At 35.7% G+C, this 25,211-nt stretch overlaps 1 protein-coding gene across 4 annotated transcripts in view; it reads left to right on the top strand.

Moving 5' to 3' along the window:
* The window catches only part of CPEB2 (cytoplasmic polyadenylation element binding protein 2), a 55,161-nt gene that overhangs the window by 19,818 nt on the left and 10,132 nt on the right, over positions 1–25,211 (top strand). The window contains exons 4-9 of one of the 4 annotated variants that reach the window (XM_055794986.1): positions 4,830–4,880; positions 11,788–11,811; positions 15,557–15,727; positions 17,326–17,415; positions 24,092–24,210; positions 24,503–24,617. In XM_055794986.1, coding sequence (XP_055650961.1) covers positions 4,830–4,880; positions 11,788–11,811; positions 15,557–15,727; positions 17,326–17,415; positions 24,092–24,210; positions 24,503–24,617 — 570 coding nt within the window. The remainder of the gene's footprint in view (positions 1–4,829; positions 4,881–11,787; positions 11,812–15,556; positions 15,728–17,325; positions 17,416–24,091; positions 24,211–24,502; positions 24,618–25,211) is intronic. The other 3 variants (XM_055794988.1, XM_055794989.1, XM_055794987.1) reach the window with 3 other exon arrangements.

Consider the following 25,211-nt stretch of genomic DNA (forward strand, 5'->3'; position numbering starts at 1 on the left):
TGGCATGCTCAGTGAAAGTAAAATGAAAGCACGGGTGACTCAGCAGCACAGTAGATAACATTTGCTTTCTTTGCATATGGTAACTTCCGGTTTCAAATAAATTTGTGTTATCTTTTGTGTTACGAGGCTCTAAGGTTTAAAGTTATACAGTTGCTTCCTAGAGTAATTTTAATTGCTCTCAGAAAAGAGTTTCTGAAGCTGAACAAAAAAAGTGTGGAAGGAAAAGCTGCTCTCTTAGCCATATAAAAGGCTTTGAAGTTATACACAGAGATTGTTTCCTCTTTGTCATAGGGACTTTCTATGAGAAGAGAATATATTTAAGACTGATAGACTGATTTACCTAAAGAGATTGCTTATTGGAGACAAGACATTTGGCCTCATTATGACTTACATAACTCTTACACAAGCATTTGAAAGTGTACAATCTAGGCTTTCTGTAACTAGGTGTTGTCCAAACACAGTTCTGTGCTGTTGTCTTATCTACGGTGATTCAGAAACAGCTCTCTGAAACTGCTGCAATCCTCAACCATTCACTGATCTGTTATAGTAGTTTGGGAAAAGCTTAGCTTGGAAGCTTTTACTCTGCTAGTCAGGAAGTCAGGAAATCTCCTGGAAAAAAGATAGGAAAGGAGTTTGTGATTCTCAATCTCTTCGTTCAACCATTTAAGACTAATAAAAAGGGGGGAGCGAGGGGGAGTAGACATCAAATTGCAAACTTGTGAAACTGTGCGTCAGCAATGTTTAAAGCAGTTGTTATATTTAAATCTATCCCAAATGTTGTAATATATAGAGATTCCTCCAACAGTTTAGTTAAATAGGAACAGAAAGAAAGCGTTTCCAAAAGTAGATATGAATTTGCCTTAAAATGAAAAGTGCATAAGCACAACTACATCTGTATGCTCAAGAGGGTTACAAAAAAACTCAATTTTCATTGCCTGTATTAATAACAGGAGATTCCAAAAATGTAGCTAAAACAGTTTGTTGCTTTTTTCCTCATTGTTTGGATTAGCAAGACTTTTAATTGGATTTAGTGGATAAACTTGGCCCATCAAAATTTATTTGCAAGCTTTTTGTTTTTTTCTGTCTGGATAGAAACAATACATTGTAAGAACTGCCTGGCATGTATTTCTGTTAAAATTAACATTTTAATTAACATGTTAACATGTTAAAATTAACATGTTAAAATTAACATTTAGATGTGAAAGGGGAGGGGGGCTAAATTTAGTAGAGCTCTAGTTGCATAAGAAGTGCCAAACATACCTGCTTCTCCTTAGCAATACTGTTTTGAATTTAGCCATGATACATGAGATACATTATTAATTTGCTGTAATGTGATAAAGTTGCGAGTTCAGGTTGCACAGAGAAAATTTCTATAGAATGATACTTTATGATCAAGTACATTAATATTAGGCATTGTATTTGTTCCAGATAGCAACACATCTATGTATTACTAATTTATTTTTTTAAGCAGGTGGAGGCCACTGGAATTGCTAGAATATCTGTTGAACAGTTTATATGATTTTAGATTACTGACATTGAAGTAGGATACGATTAGGTAGGATTTACGGTGAGGGCAATTCTTAAAATGGTTTGGGTTTTGGGTGTTTTTTTAAATGCATGGAACAGCATGCAGTGAAAATAGGTGACTAGGAAGAAATATGTGATAGGGACAAAGTGAATCATTACAAGATGGTGCTCCCATCTTCTATATTTTATATACTGCTGTTTTAAGTGAGGTTTGATATTGTATATGTCCATTTAATTAATCTGTTAAAAATAGTGTAATCTGAGTATGAGACTGATCTTGCACCCAGTTGGATGCGTAGCGTTCTGAATTTATATTGTTAAATTCAGGTGGACACCCTAGAAACACTACATTTTGCTTCAACAGATTAATCTGAGGGATGAGAATCCAAGTTAATGTACCAAATAGCAGTGATTGTATTTTGAAAAAGTGAGCAAGCCATCTACGCTAGAAGTGGTTTTAAGGTTGTAAGTCCTAATACTAGACAACGTGGTAAACACAAGTATTAAGTTCACCAGAATGCAATATTACAAAGTATGATTTCATTGAAATAACCATATAAATAAGACTTAAAAGAAGTATCAGTATAGCTGTACATGTACTGAGAACTGTGTTACTCATTTTCCTTTCTAACCTTCAAATCATTATCTGAGCCAGCAAATTCAGCTTTGTAACACAGCAAGATTGGGTTTCTTTACGTTTGTGAATTCCTAGGTTTTATGCTGCATAGTGTGTCCAGCTGCCCAGTGCACTCCCTCCCCACCCCTTAATGAGGAGTGCTTAATTATTTCAACTTTATCAGTTTGGCATCTATTTTCATCATTTCAGATGCAGCTTATTGGTGAAGCTGGGGGTGGGGGGGAAATAAAAACGAAGAATGCAAAACCGGAGTTGTAAACCCAGAATTTACTGTCTTCTGAAACAGTTTTCCTTGCCAGGTGTTGACACTCCTGGGCTTCTCTCTTCTGCTAGGCCTGTAGTAATTACAGGAAAATATATATCTTTTGGCTCTTTTGATGAATAGGAAAAGAAGATAAATGTATACAGACAGGGAGAAAGACTGCCACCACAGACTTCAGGAGGTTCAAGATGAGATAATTTCTCATGGTTTCAATTGTTAATCTAGATAGATACAGCATTCTGCTGTACAAGAAAAAGCTCATATTGTTGCGAATATTTCTGTAGCACAATATATGAACATGCTGATGACAGTAAATAATCTTGTAAAATCCTTGCTGTTAGCCAAATAAGTATTACTTTTGTAGACCAAAGAACTAAGAAGTAAAGCAAAGTGAGCAAACCAGTGGCAGCTCCCACACTGCAATTTAAGGTTGCTTTGCTCCTAATTCTTTTCCTGTTGTACCAGCAGGGCAAAATATTTGTAGTTCCAAGAAACATTAGATACAGCTGTAAATGTTTGGCGTGACAAAAATGTGGCTTATAGGTTGAAACTGGACATCTTGAAGACAAGGAATATGAAGACAGAGGCTCCTACAAAGATTTTTGTTTAGTTTAGTAACTTCCCTAAGCCTGCTCAAAAATTCTGTAGAAATTAGAGAAGACAGCTGAGTCCTTTTGGGTTGCATTCATCTTCCCTTTTCCAGGAGGCTGCCCTTGCCCTTCATCACTTTCTCCACACTTTCAAATTCCAAAGCACATAGGTCCTACCTAATCTGCAGGCGTTCTGATATCATCCATTCTTATAATGAAATCTGTGGGAGGAGAAATAGTCCATGGCTGTATGAAAATCTTTCTACCACAATGCCTGTAAATAATAAGGCTGGATAAAATAAATTATCTTAATCTTACCATTTTGAAGTTTTGAGTGTAAGAATTTATGTATGCTTTTTCTATATTTTTTTGGTTGAAAATTATCATATTGGTTTCCTAAAGGGGAAGAACAAAACTTAAACCCTATTACTCAAAGATTTTCATCAAAAAGGTGTTCTATCCAATGCCAAAGGTGTCCCTAGGGACACAGAACTACTGTTCCAAGAAGTTTCTACTTTTGCTGTTAATCACATAGGTTTACCAAGTGTAGGGGAGGGGAACCAGAGTTAGACAACCTTATATATAGATTGCTGATTTGGTCGTGGCCACCCCTCACCCCCCATCCCACCCCCGTCTTTTTTCCCCCCTGTGTTTCTTTTTAGATTGAGTGAGCCTCATTTGGGTATGACAGTGTCTTAGTAATATGTACATTTTGCAAGCCACTTGTGTATATATTCCTCTTGAAACCTGTGTCAGTTCTAAACACCCATTTTTTCCTGACTGGATTCTTCTTTATGCCTCCACAAACGTTCTCTTTTCCTCCAAGAGATATAAATGTTTATGTTACAGTATTTTTTATTATACGCTTATATACTATAAGTAAGCAAGCAAGTATCTTTAAATAGCAAGATAGATGTAAATGTAGTCTTTTGCACATTAAAGCACATTTCTTCCAAACACAGCAGCTATTGTAAATGTCTCTCTAGGTCAGTGTGCACTACTGGTATGTTTGCAGCTTCCTGTAAATAGAAAAAGTCTCCTTTAATAAAAAGGAATTTGTAGTGAACAGGCACTTCAGCTGTGCATTTTAAACCATTCATTTAACTATTAAAGTATAACATGCCACCAGCGTAGTAAAATGCAATACTTTAAAAGTTCTAATGTCAGGAAATGAGGTTTTAATGTAATTTTTATTCAATATAAAATATTGAAAATGTTATTTATCATATTCTTTAGTTTTGTTAATTCTGTAGATAAACCAGTACTCTAGTTTTGCCAGGCTTACTGAAAAATATTACATACTATGGTTATATGTAATACACCAAGATACAGTCATAAATTGGTTAATAAAATTTTAATGCCTTAATTCCTATTAACATAATTTTTCTTAAATCGATTCAGTGGAGAAGTACTAAACTGTAGAAATGCCACTCTGTTAAGCAATGTGCATAGTACAGTTATTCACAGTCACTATGAAAGAGAAGAAGACTAAAGCAGTCAGCACTATTTCTGGGTGTCATGAAACAAAAAGTGGCTTTATCCTATTGAAGCTGATCCCAAAGCACACTGCAGATCTTATGACCAGAGAATTAAGGTTAAGAAGTCTGTTCTTGTCAGCTTTAACTTGGGTCAAGGGTATTGTTGGTTAATGTGCTTGGAGTTAAATATTAGCTCTTTATTTCACTTAGGCAAACTGGAAATACAGTTTATACTTAAATTCTAAGCAGTGTTTTTTCATTTTTTTTTTCTAGCATAGTAGCTAAAACCTCTGCATTTGTTTTGTTTTGTTCTTTGGGTTTTGTTTTCTTTTAAGGTCGCTTGAGTTATCCACATCCAGGGACTGACAATCTTCTGATGTTAAATGGTAAGTATTAGTCTTATAACAGTTTCTAATTATCTCTAGCTTAGCTTAAATCTGACATGTTGGTATAAAATTATACTATTATATTCTGTTATTGAATTACTTGCCTCTAGTCTTCAACACTGATGGGACTGTTGCCATTTTTTAGAGGTGAATGGCAACAGCTAATCTTGCAACAGCTTTTCATTATATCTAGCTTATTTGAAATCTGAAATGCTCGTAATGATGCGCTATTCTTTTTTGTTCTCAAGTAAACCAGTGGCATGTTCTCCAAAGATCTGCTATAAATCTGTTATACAGAAACAGGAATTAGAAAAATGAGAAGGCTAGAAAATGCATGGTTTTCTATCTTGTGTAAATAAAGGGTGAACTAGATACTTTCTATTGCACCTGTGTGAAATAACGTTTTATTTTTGTTGGGGGTTTTGGAACTGGCTTTGTCAAATATGTTTCTGACTGTGAAACATGCTGAAGTTGGAGTTCATGTTCACGTTCCTCTCCCAGTAGGTCAAACTCCATGAACATCTGCTACTCAGTGAAGGCATGAACTTTAGCCTTTGTTCAAGGCTAAAGAAGGAAGCAGAGCTTGGTAATCCATCTAAGTCAATAATAAATCAGGGGTTTCACACTGAAATGTTTTCTACATTAGGAAAAATTAGACCTATGACACAACTTCTCCAGATTGGAAAATGTGGAAGCTGTTGCACACAAAGCAACTATACTTTTGTCAGTGATTCGATGGTTCTAAATGTTAACCAGTAAAGACCTAAATATTAAAAAATACGGTTGGAATAGTTATTTCAGATTTTTAGTTCTGTGGAGCTTTTTTTTTTTTTTAAACTTATCCTTCTGCACAGTCATTTACAGTTGTGCAAATGGATATAAAATGCCTAATTTCCCGTGTGTAACACTGAATAAATGTTTAAAATTTTAAGGAAATTCAGGTTTAGGTTCATATCCAGTAAAGGAAAATACTGCACAATGGACGTCTGAAGAATTAGATCCTTTGGTACTGAATAGCTGTTCAAGATAACAGGGTATCTTGAAAAGGGAAAATAGCCACTTAAATATTGAAATAAAATCAGTGTTTAGCCCCCACAGGCCATAATCCTGATGCTTGTACATTGAATGTTGATGTGCTTGATGTTACAACAGTTAACTGTCTGTATTTAACTGCAAGAATAAGACCTCTTATGCACCGTGGTTTGTTGAGGTGGTGTATGTGCAATTGCCGTAATCTGCTGTTAGATGGGAAGGTATTAAAAACTAAGTAATCTTACGAGGAACTGTGAAATATTTCAATGCAATCAGTGTAAGAAATTCTTACTGTTTTAATACTTTAAATGGTGAGCTTCTCCTTACAGTTTTGTATGCTAAAAGAGCATGTGGGAAGCATTGTTACTCTATGGAAAAAGGTTTTTGCTATTATCATGGACATTGGAAGCATCCATCTCAGTGGTATCAGTCTATCCTGAAAACCTTACCACAGAGCTAGAATATGCACTGAAGAGTATATTGTTTGTTATTATTACTAATAGTTTTTACTGTAGTTTGGGAGTTAGCACTTAATTTGACAGCTTTCCTGTTTAAAAGCTTCAATATTATTTCCAGCCTTCAGTAGGTGAAATAAACATAACAATTTACGTATCTAAAATACAGGTGCTGCAACACCTAATTTTTAGGTGTGCGCTTCAGAATTTAATGTGGAGCCTTAGATAACTAAGCTCTCTGCCATGTGCTTGAAGAGTCTGATGTACTCATCAGTGCAGTCCAGTGCAATCATGTACGCTGTTCAGAGCTATTTCAAGTTGGAGTGTCTGAACTGCAGCTCCTCACAGCTCAAGAAGCTTTTGGGAAGCTCCAGCTGTTCAGACTCTGCACAACCTTTCTTTATTAGGATGAACTGAGGGGCCAAATGTGTGGTAATCAGAATTATGGCTTGAACACTTGCTGATAAAGTTGTAGACCAGTTTTCTTCTCTGCTTAAGTGGATTCAAGCTAACGCCTCTGTATCCCTGTAACTGGTGCCTCAGAGGGAGGAGTAGTGAAGAGGAGAGCTGGTAATCCAGAGACTGATTTGTCCCTTCCTTTCTCTAGTAAATGTAGCAGTCACTACAAGGAGGAGCAGGAATTCCAGACCTTTGTGAAAGAAAAGCACCAACATTTTTAAGGATCCTGGGCCCTTCTATGTGTGCACTAATACTTAAGACTAGATCATTAGCCTCACTGGATTTTAGTTAACTTGATTTTAATGGACCAGTTTTTCTGGGCCCCAGTAAGGTTCTGACATGAGCCAGGCTGGCATTCCTCAACCCTTTTAAGACTAAGCACTTCTAGATAAAACTTACTTTTAGCTAGTTCTTCCTCTTCTTAAATGATAGATCTTTTCCAGGTCATTTAAAGTGTACTTACTGAACTGTACCTAATATTAATATTTAGTTTTCATTATTTAAATTAATGAAATGAACCAAGAAAAGCTGATTTATGTGTTTTAATAAATTATATGTCTGATAATTGTATATCTGTTTCAGCTTAAGCTGTGAAAAAGCAATGCATTTTTAATGACTGTTATCTCTCAAAAGTCAAAAAGGTATACTTTGGAATGGGTTTACCTGCGTACATCTTTAATTGCCAACATAGAACCTTCCTGTAGCAAGTAACTACACAAAAGCCCAATTTGTTGAGGTGTAGGCTGTTTTTTCCCCATTATAAGGCTCCCCCCCTTTTGTAGTTTTAATGCATTGCATTTTTTTAATGGCTATTGAAACATAATTCACCATTTGATTAATTTAACAAGGGAGTATAAGACTTTCCATCTGAAAGATATTATAGCGGAATATGCTTCTAAAAAAAAAAGGTGTTTTGCTTCAAAGAGAAGTTATTAAACTTCCTGTACAGGAATTGCTAAATGAGTTTCTGTAGTCTATTAGGCATGCCAAACTTAAATGGTCATAACGATCTCTTTCAGCCGTAAAATCTATAAAGATGTGATTTCTGAACGCATCTTAATAGAACTTAGGCACTCAAATCCAATAGAATAAAATGGGAGTCGGGCACCTACCACTTTTAGTCTAGACCCTTGGGAATTTTTTGCCACAATTGTTTATGCGTTTCTTTTAAATGACAGGTATAAATGAAAAGGGCTTCAAGGCTTCATTACTTCACTGTCACTATTTGATCATTAAATCAGGAAGGCTAGTGACAAATAGTATTTTATCTTACCTTCTATCATAAATTGCATAGTTATCTTTAAATATAGAAAGCTTGCCTAGTAATTTTTCCTGTTGTATAACATAACATTTTTAATTCAGCTCAGTCTTTCAGCTGAGTTCTTCAAATACGTACATATTAGATCTCTGATACAGATTTCAAATATCTTTCTGAATATAGTAGAAATGATCCATTTGCTATCTGTGTAATAGTATTGGTCACATAATGTAGAAAGTTACATTTATATTGTCTTGATGTTAGATAAACATGCACAAGAAGTGTTTCTGTCTCATGTTTTTATCTCTGAGCTGATTTAAATTGCAGGAAGGGGGGTATTAATTTTTTTGACAGGTTTAAGCCTTATTAGTATGCAACTTCAGGGATACAGAAACAAGGTTTTAACTAAAGGGAGCATCTTTGTTGTATATACAGCACTATTAATGTTGGAAGGTTCCAATGTTATTGAAATGAATTTTTATTTGGCATCATTATACTTCTTGCATGTGTTGCATAATGTAAATTTCTAGACTAAAAGTATCTCTTTTGTACTTTCTCACTCATCTGAAATCTTTCAGAGTGTTTGGCTAATTAAGATATCCAGCTTTATAGACTAAAAGATAGAAGAAGTATTTCTGTATGACTTACTCTTTGAACGTTTGGGAAGGAAGGAAGAAGTTTAATCTCTGCTTTTTTTGTTCTTGTAAATCAAGTGTTTGCCTACGGTGTCTGGCCTGTCCCTGAGGGCTGTCTCCCCTGCAATTATTTATCTAAACATATGCCCTAATTATGTAGATGTATATATTCAATACATATATATTAAAAAACTGTATGTATATCTGAATCTACAGGTAAATATATAATGTGCATATTTATACAGACTGCATGCTCTATACAGAAGCATATGTGCTCCGAAAGGCATAAAACATGTGTGTTCTTTTAATAAATACAGAAATATTTCTAATTGAATCTAGTATCTTCAGAAAGAATCTCCTTGCTTACAATGTACTAAAAGTTTGATTCAGTGGAACTTTTCACAAGTAGTATCTGGCCTTTGAAAGAAAGTTTATAAATATATATATATATATGTGTATGTATGGAATACAAAGGGATTAAAAAACTGAAGTTCTATGAAGATAGGATATGTTTGCTTAAACATTTTTAGCAACAGTTAAGACTTTGCACTTACTGTTATTAGAACTTACCTGTAATATAACCACTGTGGTCTTAAAAGTCTGGATAAAAATAGCAAAAAACCCTGAGTTTTGCAAAACCATGTATTTTGGTTTTTATGACCTACTGGTTGTCTAAAAGTGGGATCATATTTTTCTAGATGCAAAGTGACAGAAAATCCTTGCCCAAATGAGTTTGCAATCTAAATGGACAAGACTGATAAATATCAGGGATGGGGGTTTGCTGTACAAGTAAAGTAAACAATGTGACAACATCAAGTACAGCCATTATCCCATTTTTTATGATTTCTTTGTTTTGCTGAAGCAAAGAATACACAGGTAACTTTGGTACGTCATTGTCGTTTCTATATATATAATACACTGCAGCAGCTACCCTTTTAAGCTGAATTGCATTGGGGGTTTTTTAGCATTTCAGTAATCCCTTTCTGTTTCTCCTTCAAATTACTTTTGTATATTTTTAAATGCACAAATAAAAGCAGTTCAGGTGTTCTGTAATAAATTATTTTTATGTGTATCAGCTTGTCCTAACTATTAAAATACAAGAAAATAGCTGAGCCGGTTTGGTGGGCAGAAAAGAGCAGAAGTGGCAAAAGATAAGGAAAATTACTAAGGTTATGCCAAAAGATGCTTATTAATATGCATCTGTGTGTTACTTTTCTGAGAGAGAACACAGCACTGCAGTTACTGTTTGGGGTGTGGTGCACTTGACCTTTCCCTGGTTACTCTTGTTTTATTTCTGGAAGACAAAAAAAAAAAAGTCATACGGGGGTTAGACAACAGTTTAGTGACACTACTGGTAATGCTATGTGGAAGTCACATGGGCCAAGAGTCAGAAAGGATTTGTACATGCTGCGACGCTGATGTAGAACTGTGTGCCTTGTGCCTGGCTTCAGGGGTAAACGAGTCTGAAGTTTGGCATTGGTCTCTGCATGCAACTGCAACGGCAACTAATGAGCAAGCTAATTGCACAGAAGACTGTTATGTTTTGGTTTGGGAAATCCGAATTTAGGTTTTCCTACTTGGTTAGACACCAAGGTCCGTTTCCAAAAGCAGGGTTTTCTGTTTTGGCTTACTAGCAGAAAGAGGATCTGAAAAACTTTAAGCCAAAGATTGTCCTCGTCAATAGTTATTCTTTCAGATGAAAGCAAATAATTTTGAAAGGGATTTCAATGGAAGTCGGATAGGAATATGATGACTGTTGTGTAAAAAATCAACAGTTTTAAGGGAGAAAAAACAAGGAGAGAGATTTTCAGAATTCTGTAAGCAGTCCAATGAATTCCTAGTAGGAAGGGGTCAAGATAACAAAGGGGGAAAAAAAGCCATTGTACTGACTCAAAATTTTGAAAAACCCTGTGCAAATAGGAGGTACCAGGGTGTAAGTATTTAATAATATAAGAACAGAACAGCAAAGGACATTAATGAATCACTGAATTTATGAGCCTGTGTATGTTTCAATGTCCCAGAACCACATTCACTTTTTAAGGGACATGTATGTGTGGAGTACTAATAAAATCAAAACAGTGATGCCAACAAACAGCAATCTTTGTTTATAACTGTTGCTGTAACATCATGGTTTACAGTGGTATTTTCTATTTGGATATTTAACTACAGTGCTGTAATGATGATAGTAATCTTTCTGAGATACGACGTCTGTAAAACAGGAACAGAAAATACTTTGTGGAAATGTAACTAAGAAATTACACACAGCTTAATAGTTTTTGTATTAGTAATCTGTCTATTTTTAGTTTCCTAGCTTTCAGGCAGAGAAGCAATCAGTATGATCTTCTGAACTGTAGCTATAACCGTGATTTCCTTAAAAATCTTGCAAAACTCAGAAGTTAAGAAAATCTTGGATTTACTTGCAGTCTGTCAGAAATTGTTGCTTTGCCTTTGTGCAGTGTTTTTGATACAATGCTGTTTCTTGTGACTTGTGCCCTGATTTTGTTTGCTACCACAAGGAGTCTTTTGTTTCAAACAAAACCTTGTGGTTAATTTTCTGCTAGGTCTTTTCATGAAAAAGGGAGGTCACGGCTTATAGCATTTGTATTGACACTGCAAAGGACTGTACAAACTGTTCCATGGACCAGGATGTTTCTGTGATTAATTTAACACTTGCTACGTGCTTTTTAAAGTAATATTTTCCTTTTTACCATTTCATTACCCTGTGTGTTATTTAGGCACTTGTGTAAGATATGGATCACATTTGTGAGGATGAATTACAATGATACTATAATTTATGCATCCCTAATTAACATGAAGTTAAGATCAAGTATAAAGACATGTTGAAATATGTTCTTTACAGCTGGTGCTAATGTCAAATTAGTGTAAAATAGTATGGTAAAGTGAGACTTTAGTTTAATGCATTTTCATCTACAATTATCAGTAGCAAGTACCGATGCAGATTTTTACTTACCGCTTACCCACATAGTTCTTTGTATCTTAAATATTTTAGCATGTGGGCATGATACAGTTATTTGACATTTTACAATTTGTCCTTTGTTTGCATGCAGCGAGGAGTTATGGGCGAAGACGAGGTAATTCACTTCTGTTTGTTACAGTACAATTAATTCTGATTGAGCTGTTACTGATCGTTATGATTAATTAATCCAGATTGTTGATTGTAAACGCTTATCTGTATGTTGTCTTAGTTTGGGGAAGATGGAGGGGGTGAGGGAAGGAGGGCTGCAGTCTGGATTGTTAGGAGCATTGATCTCTTTCAGGAGTTTGAATTACAAATCCTTTAATCAGTTAAAACACTGTAGTTCTAATCATAATTTAGCTCATGCTAGTGGCTACTGCTAGCAGTCGTTGCTTCCTTTAAAAATACACAGTTTGCTCATTGTTCTAACTCTCTTTTGCTTCTGTAGAAGTGGTAGTGTACAGAGTAAAAACTAAAAGCCTTCCATAAACTTAGCAAGAAATGTGATAGACAATTCTTAGTAAACAGATTTTTGTAGTATAAGCCAATATATGCTCACTGACCTTGGAAAAGCTATAGTGATGTAACTATAGGAGGATGTGACCTGCAGTTGTTACAAAGACCATGTAAATTGTGCATCAAAAACATCAAGGTCTTTGATAGCTTGCAGTATTCACAACATACACATAAGTTCATGCGTGTCTCTCTTGATCTTGGTTCATAATTGATTGCTTGGTAGCCCTGATGTAAAGAGGAATGATGATCTAGACATGGCCAATGTATGTAACAGTACAATTGTGTTTTGACAGTTCCTGGCAGATTCTGCCTAAATCTTTGCATTGTCATAAACCAAAAAGAAACAAGTGTTTGAAAGGGCTTATCCTTTTAATTCACAGTCATTGGGAGAAATGTAGAAAGCCTAGCAAATTACATCTTTGCTATATTCATCTGAGAGATGTTTAGAAGTGAAGAGGAGGGAGAAGAAAATACTAGGAGTCACATAGAGCATGTTACTCTAAATGTGTTAATCCATTGTCTTCTGTGTCATTTTAGCTCTCTGAGGAGCTACAGTGCTTTCGGCAAACCTTTACTCCATTGAAGTAAAACTGGTCTCTCTGGTATTACTTCAGAATATGTTCTGATAATTTAATTTGTACTGGGAAAACCACCTTAGATTCTTGTTGTTCTTAGATTTTTAACATTGGTCTGTGGGTGAAAAATCAGTTATTCTGAGGATTATTCTTTGATGTTTTTTCCTCTATATACTTGTGTATATTGTAAGTTGGAATTGTCTGAGTACTTTTAGAGAAACACAAAAATGTCATTTTTGTGGTCTGAACTGACATCTCCCTTAAGTATAAATTGCATGTTGTTTTTTAAAAAATGAGAATAAAACCTAACCACGCCACACATGCTTGAATGCTTTTATGGCAATATTCTGATGCCAACAGGTTTATTAAAATTGGCATGGTTTTAAGTCATTTTTTTTCCTGCAGTATAGAGACTTGAAGAGGTAAAGAGCAAATCTGTGTGCTTTTTTATAAAGATAACCCAGCTAAATTAGTCATTTTAGATTTAAGATGTTAAGAATAGCTCACAATATATTAGTGAAAAATCCTTAAAATTTCCACTTTTGCCCCTTCCTACGAGTTCCTCCAATCTGAGTTTTATTTCTTCCTTTAGCCACTTTTTCCTTTCACTGGCACTACTATAACAGCTCCATCTTCATCATCATTCACATCAGTAATTTTTTATGTCCCCCTTTCTTGATAGTGTAACCAGATCTTCCCAATTCTTGTATATATCTTTAAGATCTCATCATTCATATTAGTCTTCATAACTGAAACTCACATCCACATTACTCAGCTGCGGTAGTCTTCATAGCATGATCTTGTTCCTCTTGTGTCTAAATAGATGATTTACAAGAAGAATCTGCCTGGTCGCTTTTTCCAACTGTGTTACCTTACTGTTTCTCCCTTGTTTCCTCACTTTTCTGCCCACTGAGCACCAGCTACATGCTTCCATTTCTGAAGGCCACTCTACTGATGTGTTATCTAGCTGTTGAATGTATCTTTATGATGGCAAAGAAGGATGCTGTCACTTGCTCCACACTAGTCATATTCTCAAATATGCATATCACCATTCGTAATGGCAAGGAGGAGCCTGCTGCAGTTTTGTGCATTTGCTGTACTCCTACTTAAGACATAAATGGGAAATGTCACCATAAAGGTGTTGTGGTTACAGTCTTTGTTAATTAGTACAGCCCTTTGGTCCTGCTTTTAATTTTGTGATCTTCATGACATTTTATTACGTTTGGTTGTTTTCCATCATCTTACTTGGTAGTTTTGTTGTACGATATTTTCATTATGGATTTAGGTACCAAATCAGGGTCATTAGACATCACCACAGCACAGTTCGTTGCTCATGATGCTTGCTGTTTGTTCTCCAGCCTTGTCTTTAAGCATTTGATTCTCAGGTGGTCTTCTGGAAGTGAATGGCTTGCATACTGTTATCACCCCTAGCTGATAAACACAATGTCTGCAGGTGTTCCTGCAGGTGTTCCCTGGTAGTGTTCCTCTGAGAGGGGACAGAAGTTAGAGACTGCAGTATGGCTTACAGCTAAGGTACTGCAGGCTCAGCTGTCAGGGACCTACTGCTCCTACGTACATATTTGTAGTGGGTAAATCTGGAAGAAGTTGGCTTTTGGAGGTGGAAAATTAACTTGCTTCCCAAAAGTGTGCTAGGTTGTCTTTTGGCTTTGTCTGCTTGCTTTTTTGGAAAACAGTTGAATTAAAATAGTTATTTAAAAAATGAGTGAGAGAAACGGGAAATTGCACTTCAGAAGAAACGGTGATGTGGGGTATTTATTTTGCCTCACAAAGCTGTTTCTTTTGGGACTATTTGCAGTTAAAATACTGACTTCGAATTTGAAACTGTAATTAATTTTTGCTAATCTAAAGCAGTGAAAGTATGAATAAGCATATCCAGGCCTTCTGAGTGTCTTTGTTTTGGAGTTCTCTAAAATTTGTAAATATTAAATAGGGGGGAAATAATTGGGACAGAATTACCACAGTTTTACCCCCACACACTATCTATTACATCTGCTTTGATCAGTTTGCATTTGCAAAGCCATTCTGTAAACTTTTGAGATTTTACATGTGCTTTTCAGGGTAATTATAGTCTTACTGTAGATTGCTACATGTTAGGAACCACCACAAGGCTTCCTGCCACAATGGGTGAATTTGAGAGCAAGAAGGGTAAATGAGCACTGTGAATCATTTTTCAAGTGTCACAATTTGCATATTTATTAAAATTCTCTTTTGCTTTCTTAGAAATTAAATCCATTCTTACATTATCAACTTCACATACCTTTAAAAGAAATGAAAAAACATGTTTGAAGCTTCTTACCGTGTACATGTTTTTTCTGTTTCCCTCTGTTCAATTAAAGTGTAAGAGTTTTAGACATGCACTAGTCATTCAGGTGATAGAAGTTACCAATTTAACTTGAAGCTAATGAAAGTCATTTAAGAAGCCCTTAATACGTTCTCTTCACAAATAAGACCCTTTATTTAAAAACAAATTACTACTTTCCTACTGGATGCAGCAGAGTAACTACAGTATAATGTAGTGTGAATTAGTATGCTTACAGTGATGTCGGCTTGCAATCTTGAATTTCCTTTTTGAAATCTTAATACGTTTTTCATTTTCTTAGCTTTTCTTTAAACTAATGTGTACTTTTCTAATATCTTGATATTTTCATTTTTACTTTCCAGACTGATATTCCCCCATACCCCAATACTGCGTAGCCATCTACTGCCACAAAATTATTTTAATGTGTAATATTATCTTTTATTTTTAAGGCCGTTCTTCCCTCTTCCCAATAGATGATGGTTTGCTGGACGATGGTCATAGTGATCAAGTTGGAGTCTTGAATTCACCTACCTGCTATTCAGCTCATCAGAATGGAGAAAGAATTGAGCGTTTTTCCCGGAAAGTGTTTGTTGGAGGTCTTCCACCAGATATTGATGAAGGTGAGCTGCCTGAAAACTTAGGAAACTGAGTTTGGAGGGAGGGAGAAGGATTTTGAAAAACCTAAATGAAGTCGTAGGAATAATCCACCCAGCAAAACAATGTTGTGGTGTAAAAAGCTACAACTGCTGTATTTTTAATAAGAGTTGAGGGATATGTTGAGCTTAATATCATTTGATGTAATCCATCTCTTCTGGTTTTGAGATGGTTCAGTTGTCTCCGATTCTGCATTTGCACATTGTAGAGTTGCATGTGATGCCTGGAATTTGTGCTCCTGCTTAGCTTGCGTATTCCTTTCAAATACATTTTAGCCTTCCATAGTGTCCGCTATCTGTGTCTGCTTTTTCTGTATTCGCAGAAAACTTACATTCATACTTGAATTTTAGATTCTGTTTTACTGCTATCTGAAGATCTCAGAAGTGGTTTAGAAAGGTTAATATTATTCCTGTTCATAAATAGAGGAACTAGGGCAGAGGAAGGTCAAGTGGCAGAGCGCTCTGTGATGCATTGAACTTAGAATGTGCCACAGAAGCTTGGATTGTTATGTGATGCGGTTGGAATAGCTTTGTACAATAGTGCTGATTTGAAGTAATTATTCTGTTTAGTATTGGGTTTCTCCTGCGCAGATAAATGTAAATTACATGCTAGCTTTGTAATGTAAACAGAAGTCCCCTTACGAAGTTCATTGTAATCCTAGAGTAACTTGCAAACCAAATAACCTGACTGTGGTTAATTAACCTTCAGACATGGAAAGACCATGTTTTGGTTTCATCTTCATTGTGATGCTCTCCTGCAATGTACTTAAGGGGTATATTTTGATATACTTCAACTTTTTTTGATGCTCTTTAGCTTCTAATTCAAATGTGCACTGTTGCCCTTAATACAAATATATTTTCCCTCTCCCCTGCCTGCTTACATGCTGACGGCAGGATGAGACTGAAAGGAATGGAGCATATTTGTGTCTGGTGAATTATTGCTCTTGTAGATTTTAGAGTGGTTTAATTTTTCCTCATGGCCAAGGTTCTTACAGTCAGCGACAGGAAGGAAAGTAGCTGGGATAGAAAGACATCACAAAGTTGTGCATAGAGCATAGCAGATCTTGCAACAGCACTATTTATGGTTATGTTAGAACCACCTCTAAATAGACAATTTTAAGTTTCTGTGCATGGTATCTGCTGGAAACTGCTAGCATGATAATCATGGTGGCATATATTATATGAGTACCTACCTACAAAGCTTTGAACTGTACATCACTAAACAGAAAATTGTTTTGATTTTATTCAAAACTGATTCTGAATTTTAAGGAACCACACCAGATTTTACCACTGCCTATAGCTACCCATATGCTTCTGCAATGTTCCTGTTATTAAGCAATAAAAAACAAATGTAGACTTAAAATAATCAGAAATATATTGCATAAGTATTAACGCTTTGGAAGATGTGTCTATTTAAGTTTTTTGTTTATGAAAGTTGGAAATTTTGTTAATTTCTTTTTTCCATGAAATGTTAGCCATTGCTAGAAACAAAGATCTTTGCTTGGTAGTACTTTTTCATTAAGTTGTGTCATTTATTTTAATTGCAACTATTGTACCTCTTTTAGATGAAATTACTGCTAGCTTCAGACGATTTGGGCCTTTGGTAGTAGACTGGCCTCACAAAGCAGAAAGCAAGTCCTATTTTCCACCAAAAGGTAAGAGAGTTGAAAGGTTTTGACCTGGCATGGAATGCAAATCTTATGCTGGGAAACTGTCTCATCGTTTTCCAATGGGTATAATTTACAGTCCCCGTGAACAGTTGATTCTACAGTTTCAATGCAGGTTCAGACATGGTTCCTTTACATACCAAGTCTAAACCCTGAGAGTGTTGTTTCAGTATTGTGCCTGGTTCAGGGCAGGACTCCTGAAGGATCTTCCATATTCTGATTTCCCATCTATCAGATCAGTGTTACATAGTAATATGTGTCATTAATCCAAAGGTCTGTATTTTCATTTATGTCTAGTTTCCAAAACTGAAATTTGGTCAAATGTTTAAGACTAAATCTTAGACAAAAATTTTCTAATAATCCAATTAATAAATCTAAATAAAAATTTAGATAGGAAGTTACAGGCAGGATTCAGAAGAATATATTTGGTTATCTCTTCAAGATAATCAATGTTATGTTTATTTCAGTTTTGTAATGTGAACTTTCTCTTGAAGCGCTAATCTTTTTTGATAAATTATTAAATACTGATTTATAACTATTTCTAGTGTTGCTGTTAGACTAGATTTTTTTTAATAACACTTACAAAATGTTGGAAAAGCCATTCAGTAGATTAAGTAATTAAATTATGTAGCATAGCTCTGTACATGTACAATAACATATTGGTACATCTAAAATAAATGCAAAAACCTGATCCATATATGAAAGCAATGCAGAGATTACTCATTTTGTAGAGAATGCAGCAATTCCTTCCTTCCCTGGATGTGACAAATGTAGTTATAGTGCCTTTATAAACTGATTGTGATTTATAAACTGATGTATTTATGTGATCATCTATGCTGGGGGAAAAAACAGGATTATTATCCTGGATGGGCCCTCTAAAGAGTGGGAAATGGAACTGAAAGTATTTGTATAGTATTTATTAACACTACATGGAAATTCTAAGACAAACAAAGAGACTTTGGCTTCTTTGATTGTCAGCATGATACACAAAGCTGCTGTCAAGTTAAATTTGATTATCCTAAGCAGTTTATCTCTCCATAAATTACCAAGAGAAATTATTGAAGAACTGTTTCAGGAAGATGCATCTTGCAGAGTCTGTGATGAATGTATAGAGGAAGATGTAATATATTCTTACCTGAAAGGAACGGATTCTGGCATTCATTTCCAAGGAGATAGTCCTGTCTCAGCATCCGAATGTCTTAAGGATGTGTTTCCAGACTTCCTCATTTGTTAAAGCTTTTTGATAACCAAATATTTATAATTAACACAATAAAAAAAAAAATGTAAACAGAGCTTCTTAAAAGCAGGGAATACAAATAGAAGAACTCCATTCTGTTGATCTAATTAATGCAGGAAACACTTATGAAGTGTTGATTTCCCATGATTAACTTAGCCTTATTTGAAACTTCATAGCACTTACTGTTCTTCAGTGTTAAAACTTCATTCTAATTTTCGGTTTAATACATTATTCAATATCATTTTGTAATGTAGCATAACACATTTAAAATACAATGTAGGTTTCTCCTTGTAGATACTCTGGAAACAGAGGTCACCATTAACTGTTGAATATTACTGTGTTTATATCTGCTTTTTTCAGTGCAATAGATATGCCCTATGATTATTTTGTAGAAGAATTTCTTAAAAATTTGTCTTCAAGTATGACTTGCATGTGCAGGCAAAAGCCATGTATACATAAATTATGTCTGAAACTGCTAAAGGTAGGATAAATACTGAGAAGGCTTTGAGGTTGATCACTAATTAGCAATTTAGAAATATATACTATATTAGCCCAAGGAGTTCTTTAATTATTTTTCATCTTAATTTCCTAGTTTGTTACTGTGCGTGGAGTCAATTCAGCATATACATTTTTGTTTGTTCAGTTGCATTAGATATTTGACATAGTATTACTTTCCAAAGACTGCAGAATCATTCAGTTCTGAACTGATTTACATAAGTCTTCTCTGTGGTGAAGAGATACAGCCTGCTTGGGTTTTTTTCAGTCTTGTTCCATTTTCTAGGCTGTGGTTACTTCCAGGCTCTCTGCTTACAGAAAGTCCTGAGGGAAGGCTGAGTTCATAATAAGCATTTCCTTGCTTGAAGAAATGCAAAAAATGTCCTGATCCATCAAGGCTGGCTGCCTCCTGAGAAAAACCAACTGCTTGTTCTTAAATAATTACATTTTGTGTTGGTTCACCACAAAGGCCCAAAGAAAACAAGAATCTTAAAAACTTCAGACTGATCTTACAAGGAAACTGTTCTGAAGCAGAAAAAAAAATTATTCTGTGAGATCAAAGTACAAAGTCTGTAAGCGATCTGCCAGCTGTAATGGAGAATTCCTTCCTTTCTGACTTGCCACTGTTTATCATAGCTCCTGTTACTACGTAGTTGGCAAATAAGTATTTATGGAACAATACACATGTCCAAAGCAAGTCGCTGAGGTGAGGACTCTGTATGATAACGAAACTCTCAAAGAAATGGTGCTATGAGGATATGCAAACCCAAAGAAGGCCTTTTAAAATATGCCCGGTTGTTTTGTGTGCTCTGTACTATTTATAGTCCGTATCAAACAGAGGATAATCTGATTTAAAGAGGACAGTATCTACAGCCTCTTCTAATCATCTGGGTGTTTCTCTTGCCTTCTGTCACAGCAGTAGTGCAGTAGCTTCATTTATTCAAGGTTCTTAACTGCTAATTTAGAACTGACTGATAAAATCAGGTTGAAAATGTTCTGTTTCTAGTTTAAGAAGCAAAACCCCAGATCCATACAAGTTCTGTTTAACTTGTTACCAGCTTAGATGATCACACTGGGTAGGATTGAACTCTGGATTCAGTCAAGTAACTGTAGGTGTCTTCATGTGTGATTAGTGTCTTAAGCTTCCTTTAATCAATGGGAATCTGGCCAATACAGTCAGTGGAGTATAGAGGGCTGTTCAGGTCACCGTAACATAACATAAGCACACTGAGCTTGATTCATTTACCCAAACTGAGGATATCTAAAAGATTCACACAGGTCTCACGGATGTGGCGTGGTACTTATTGAAGCCCCACACCTTTCTGGAGCATCAGCTGAAGGTTAGGCAAACTCCTACAGAGGATAAATGGTGCTAGACACCTCCATGTTCCCACTTGGTCAGCTGAGTAACCGTCCGGTCACCACTGACTACATTAGCTGGATCTCTGTGCTACAGTAGGAGCTTTAACACAGTCACTGCAGAAATACAGAAACAGGTGTTTGGATGTCGAAGTGAATCCTCACTCAAAAGTGCCTGAGCTAACAGCTACATTGCAATTGGATCAGCCTGCATTTTTTCAGTTCAGGTGTATTTTGGAGTTAATTCTCCATCAATGATGACTGAACTGAACAAATGAAAGATTATGTTTTAAAGATTAAATTTAATTAACATGGTGATTAAATTTCTTTAAAGGGGAATAGATGAAATGTTGGTTGCCCTTCCCAAATGTGAATTATTCCCATCATAAAATACAGATCTGTTGCCTGTATTAAGCTGTGGTTTACATGGATTCTTTCTGATTTAAGCTGAGGTGTAGCATTCTGTGGGCAAGAACTGCACTGTACTGAGGCCATTTAGTCTCCTCTGGGGAGAGTCTGTCAGAACAGTACAGGAACCAGCCCTAAAACAAAATACAGCTGTACTGACTGGCATAGGCAGTGCTATGCTGGCTTGCACTGATTTTTCTTGACTTCTTCTCTAAGCCACTAGCAATAGGAGTTAACTGGAGTTTGACAGGATTTAAGGACGCTCCCTGATTTCTACACAGAGAATGCATAGCAGAAGCAGCCTCCTTTCTGGTAAACTTCCATATTACTGTGAAATAAAGACATTATACCTTGTTCAGAAAATCATGTTAGCTACCGTTGTGAATGCAGTCTAGAATGCTTTGCTTTTGATTGTATTTCTATATGTAATAAATAGAAAAACTGAAAAAGTTTAATTTGGTAATATAGCTAGGACCCTTCAAACTTACTTGATGGGCTTTCTGTTTACAGTGCTGACCCAATACATTAAAAAAGAAAAAAATATCTAATTTCTTGGTCTTTTTTCATTAAGACAGCTGTCAGCTGAGAGTAAGGATGACTATAACCAGTACAGTATCTTTAGATACCAGCAAATGTAGTTCTAAAGCCAATTATCATCTCCAGAAATATTTGTTTATTACTTGATGTAATTTTCTGAGGACATGTATTATCAGAATCACCCACACTGGTTGCCTTTGAAAATTGGGGGTATTAGTAATAGTTCCAGTGTTACGCAGAGGAATTAGTCAAGTGATAAACACTAACAGCAGTTACCTAAACTTTGGCTCACACAAGAGGCATAAATTCTGGTAGAGGTGCACATGAACAGGAAATATTTGTAAATCTGTGTTTCATCTAATATTTACCTTGTGAATATGCACAAAATGTTCAAGCTTTGTCTCTTGACATGTAATACCTGATCATGACCTGCTACTGTTGGTTGTACCTATGACCCAAAAGTATGAAGCAGCCTCCTTCAAAGAAAACTACCAGAGTAGCTTTATTTTTCTGTTGCAAACAGACTTGCGTTGCTGTTGGGTGTGAAGCTCTTAGAATCGAATGACTGAATGTGGTACATCAAAAAACCAAGAAAATAGGGAGTTAAGCTGTTTTGTAGTACAGTAAAACACATCCTACACTTCACCTACATCCCCGCCATGTTTCACTGTGACTTGTACTTTCTATCACACGTGATAATTAGTTCAGTACTAACCCAAAAAGACTAGCTGGGCTCTCGATCTTTTTCATGATACATGATTTACCACCACTGTACTAGCTTTGCAGATGTTAAACATCCACAGTAGTTCATGAGTTATGGATGTTGAGGTGAAAAATAATCCAATAAAAGCATATATTGAGAAAGCAGAAGGGAGCAAGAATAAAGTTTGTGCCTAGCTACAGTAACAAGAAGAGCCCTGATTTAGGATGTCTAAATGAAATACGTAAGATAAGAGTGTAGTTTGCCTTTGCAAGCACTTTCTCACTGATGAATATAGGCTGGTTGCCTATGTAACTGCTGTTCTTTGGAGAAGTCTGTGGCTAATGTGTAATTGATTTGTGCCAGAAAACGCACCCTGGTCCAGAGCAAGTGATGGAGATTGGTTTGTATGCAGACTGTGCAAGTCAAACGTTCTTTGGAAGGGATTGTCTGTCTCTGTATATGGCTATAATATGTGGGTATGGCTATAAAATGTGGGACCTGAGCGAATTATCTTCTGTAGCCCGTTTTCTTCACCAGGAGAACTGGTTATCTTCCTACAGGATAGACTTGGGGAGAAAACTAGAATGCATTGTAAATAAATCATCAAAGGACCAGAGGTGTGGAGCAAAACTACAGCCAGACCAAATTTTGCATGGGTAACACCTGGATTTTAAATTCCAAGATAAATACTGAAAGTTATTCCCTTAAAACAGATTTTGAATCTAAATAATTACTGATGAAGCTTACATTAAACAGATTGTCACTAAAAAAAAATATTGTTCAGCAACGAAAAATGGACTTCACAAGGAAATGCTTCAGCCCAAGCCCAAAGATTCCCTAAGGCATATTTATTCAGAAACTAAATTAAATTTACATAAAAATATAGAATATGTAAAACCTTGTCATGTATCCCTTGTAGAAAGATGTGATAGGACTATGGTATGAAGGGTAAGAAATGAGGTACAAGTTATTAGAAAGACCAGTATAGGCCTTAAATCTCACTTTTGTTCCCATATATCTAAAATCAGTCATGTATTTGTTTCTCTAAACTTACATTCTTCTTAACACATTAGTTCTTTAATGCTTTTCAAGGTGTACCCTGCCATCTTTGCCTTGATGACGTACACTGTCTGCCTGCAATAAGAAATCGCAGTGGTTACCTAGGTTCTCTCAGAAATACAGTATCATTTCCAAAGGCTTGGTAAGGCAGCCATGCTCCCTCTGGCCAAGCCCACTCTGGAGCAGCTGCTTCAGCATTTATTTTTCCATCCAAGTAATAAAACATAACTTTGTGTGACAATTCCACACTTGGTAGTAATCTCAGAAAGAAATGTGGATTTACAGTCCTTTTAAAGTTCGTTTTAGAATACAACACTAATTGTGCTATCGAGCACCTGTAAAGTAACAAATTTTGTATATGTCATTATACTGTAACTGCCAAAGTATTCCAATGTGAGGTTCTTTGTCTTTCTGGCTGTTTGTTTTTACTGTAGCATTAAATAAGCATTTTCATTCCTATTTTTGTAGTGTTTGAGAGGTTTGCTGGGTCACTTATGTAACAAAGTACTTTGATCTAATCTCTAGAATAGAGATTAGTCCTTTGTGCCAAGTCGGATTTTCATTGTATAATATCTGTTACTGCCAATGAATTATGTTCAGCCTAGACTCCCAATATATGATACATCAGACATACTTGTTTTTATTTGGTTATTAGTCTCTTTTGACACTTATTTTAAGGATAGAAGTTGTGTTGACCATGGCAAGGTAGTACATAATCAAAGATGATGACTAATAACAAAGAATTGGTTTGCCTTTCTTTTACTTTTAGAGTAAACACATTTTTATCGAAAAGTCGCTGGCAAAGATGATTAAGAAAAATAAAGATAAAGAGAAAAAATGTCAGTTGGTTTGGCTTTTATTTCCAGGATATGCGTTCCTCCTGTTCCAAGAAGAGAGTTCTGTTCAGGCCCTGATTGATGCCTGCATTGAAGAGGATGGAAAGCTCTATCTATGTGTTTCCAGTCCTACTATTAAGGACAAGCCAGTAAGTAAACAGTAGATGGCCTGCAGGCTATAGCTGCCATCTGTCTAAAGCTGCATTTGAAATGATGACGATGAAAATAATCAAAAGCAAACTACCATTGGCAGAGCTCAACATCTGGAATAGTTGAATGATTTTAAAATTGTAATGTTTTGACTTAATAGGTTTAAAACAGAGCACCTAGACATGCTAAGCTAATGGGGTTATGACTGACAGTTTATATAAGCTGATAAACATATATCCACTTTGTAGCAAAACTTAAAGTAGCATACTGTTTCCTTTCCCAATTTAATAGGTTCAGATCCGCCCCTGGAATCTAAGTGATAGCGACTTTGTGATGGATGGTTCCCAGCCGCTTGATCCTCGAAAAACAATTTTTGTTGGAGGAGTCCCTAGACCATTAAGAGCTGGTGAGTGTAATCTATGGCTATTTTTAAAAGTAGAAGGTTACTAAAAATAATTTAAACCATGCATTCTTTTATATAGTTATGTATGGATAGCTATAAATATATACATATAAAAATACATGACTGTCATGATAGTTATAACCACAGTGCAGTATTTGTGTATTCTTACATTTCTCTAATAACGGTTTTCATCTGGCTTTGCCCATCAGTCACTACTGTTCATCACTGGGATTTACTGGAAACTGTTACATGTCTAAAGCTGTAGAAAAGATTTTGATCATGTTAGAAAAATTGTAGTGTAAACCACGTTACAGAAGAGTTTGTTTTCAAAATAAGGCTATGAAAACCTCAGCCTCTCTGCCATGCTCCATGAGTATGTGGAGCTCTATTTGTACTTGCTTTAGCTACTGTTTTTGGTAATTGTGTGTTAGCTACTATTCTACTACTCTCAGGTTGCAGTTGCTTTTGCCAGTATGGACAAAGCAAAAACATAGATGATGGAGTACTTGAAGGAGTAGAAATAGGGTGGAAAAGGAACAAATTTGGAGAGGTAGCACAGTCAGTATGGCACAACACTGTATGAGATTGCAGGACTCT

This window comes from Falco peregrinus, chromosome 2 (assembly GCF_023634155.1).
Source record: "Falco peregrinus isolate bFalPer1 chromosome 2, bFalPer1.pri, whole genome shotgun sequence".
Lineage (NCBI taxonomy): Eukaryota > Metazoa > Chordata > Aves > Falconiformes > Falconidae > Falco > Falco peregrinus.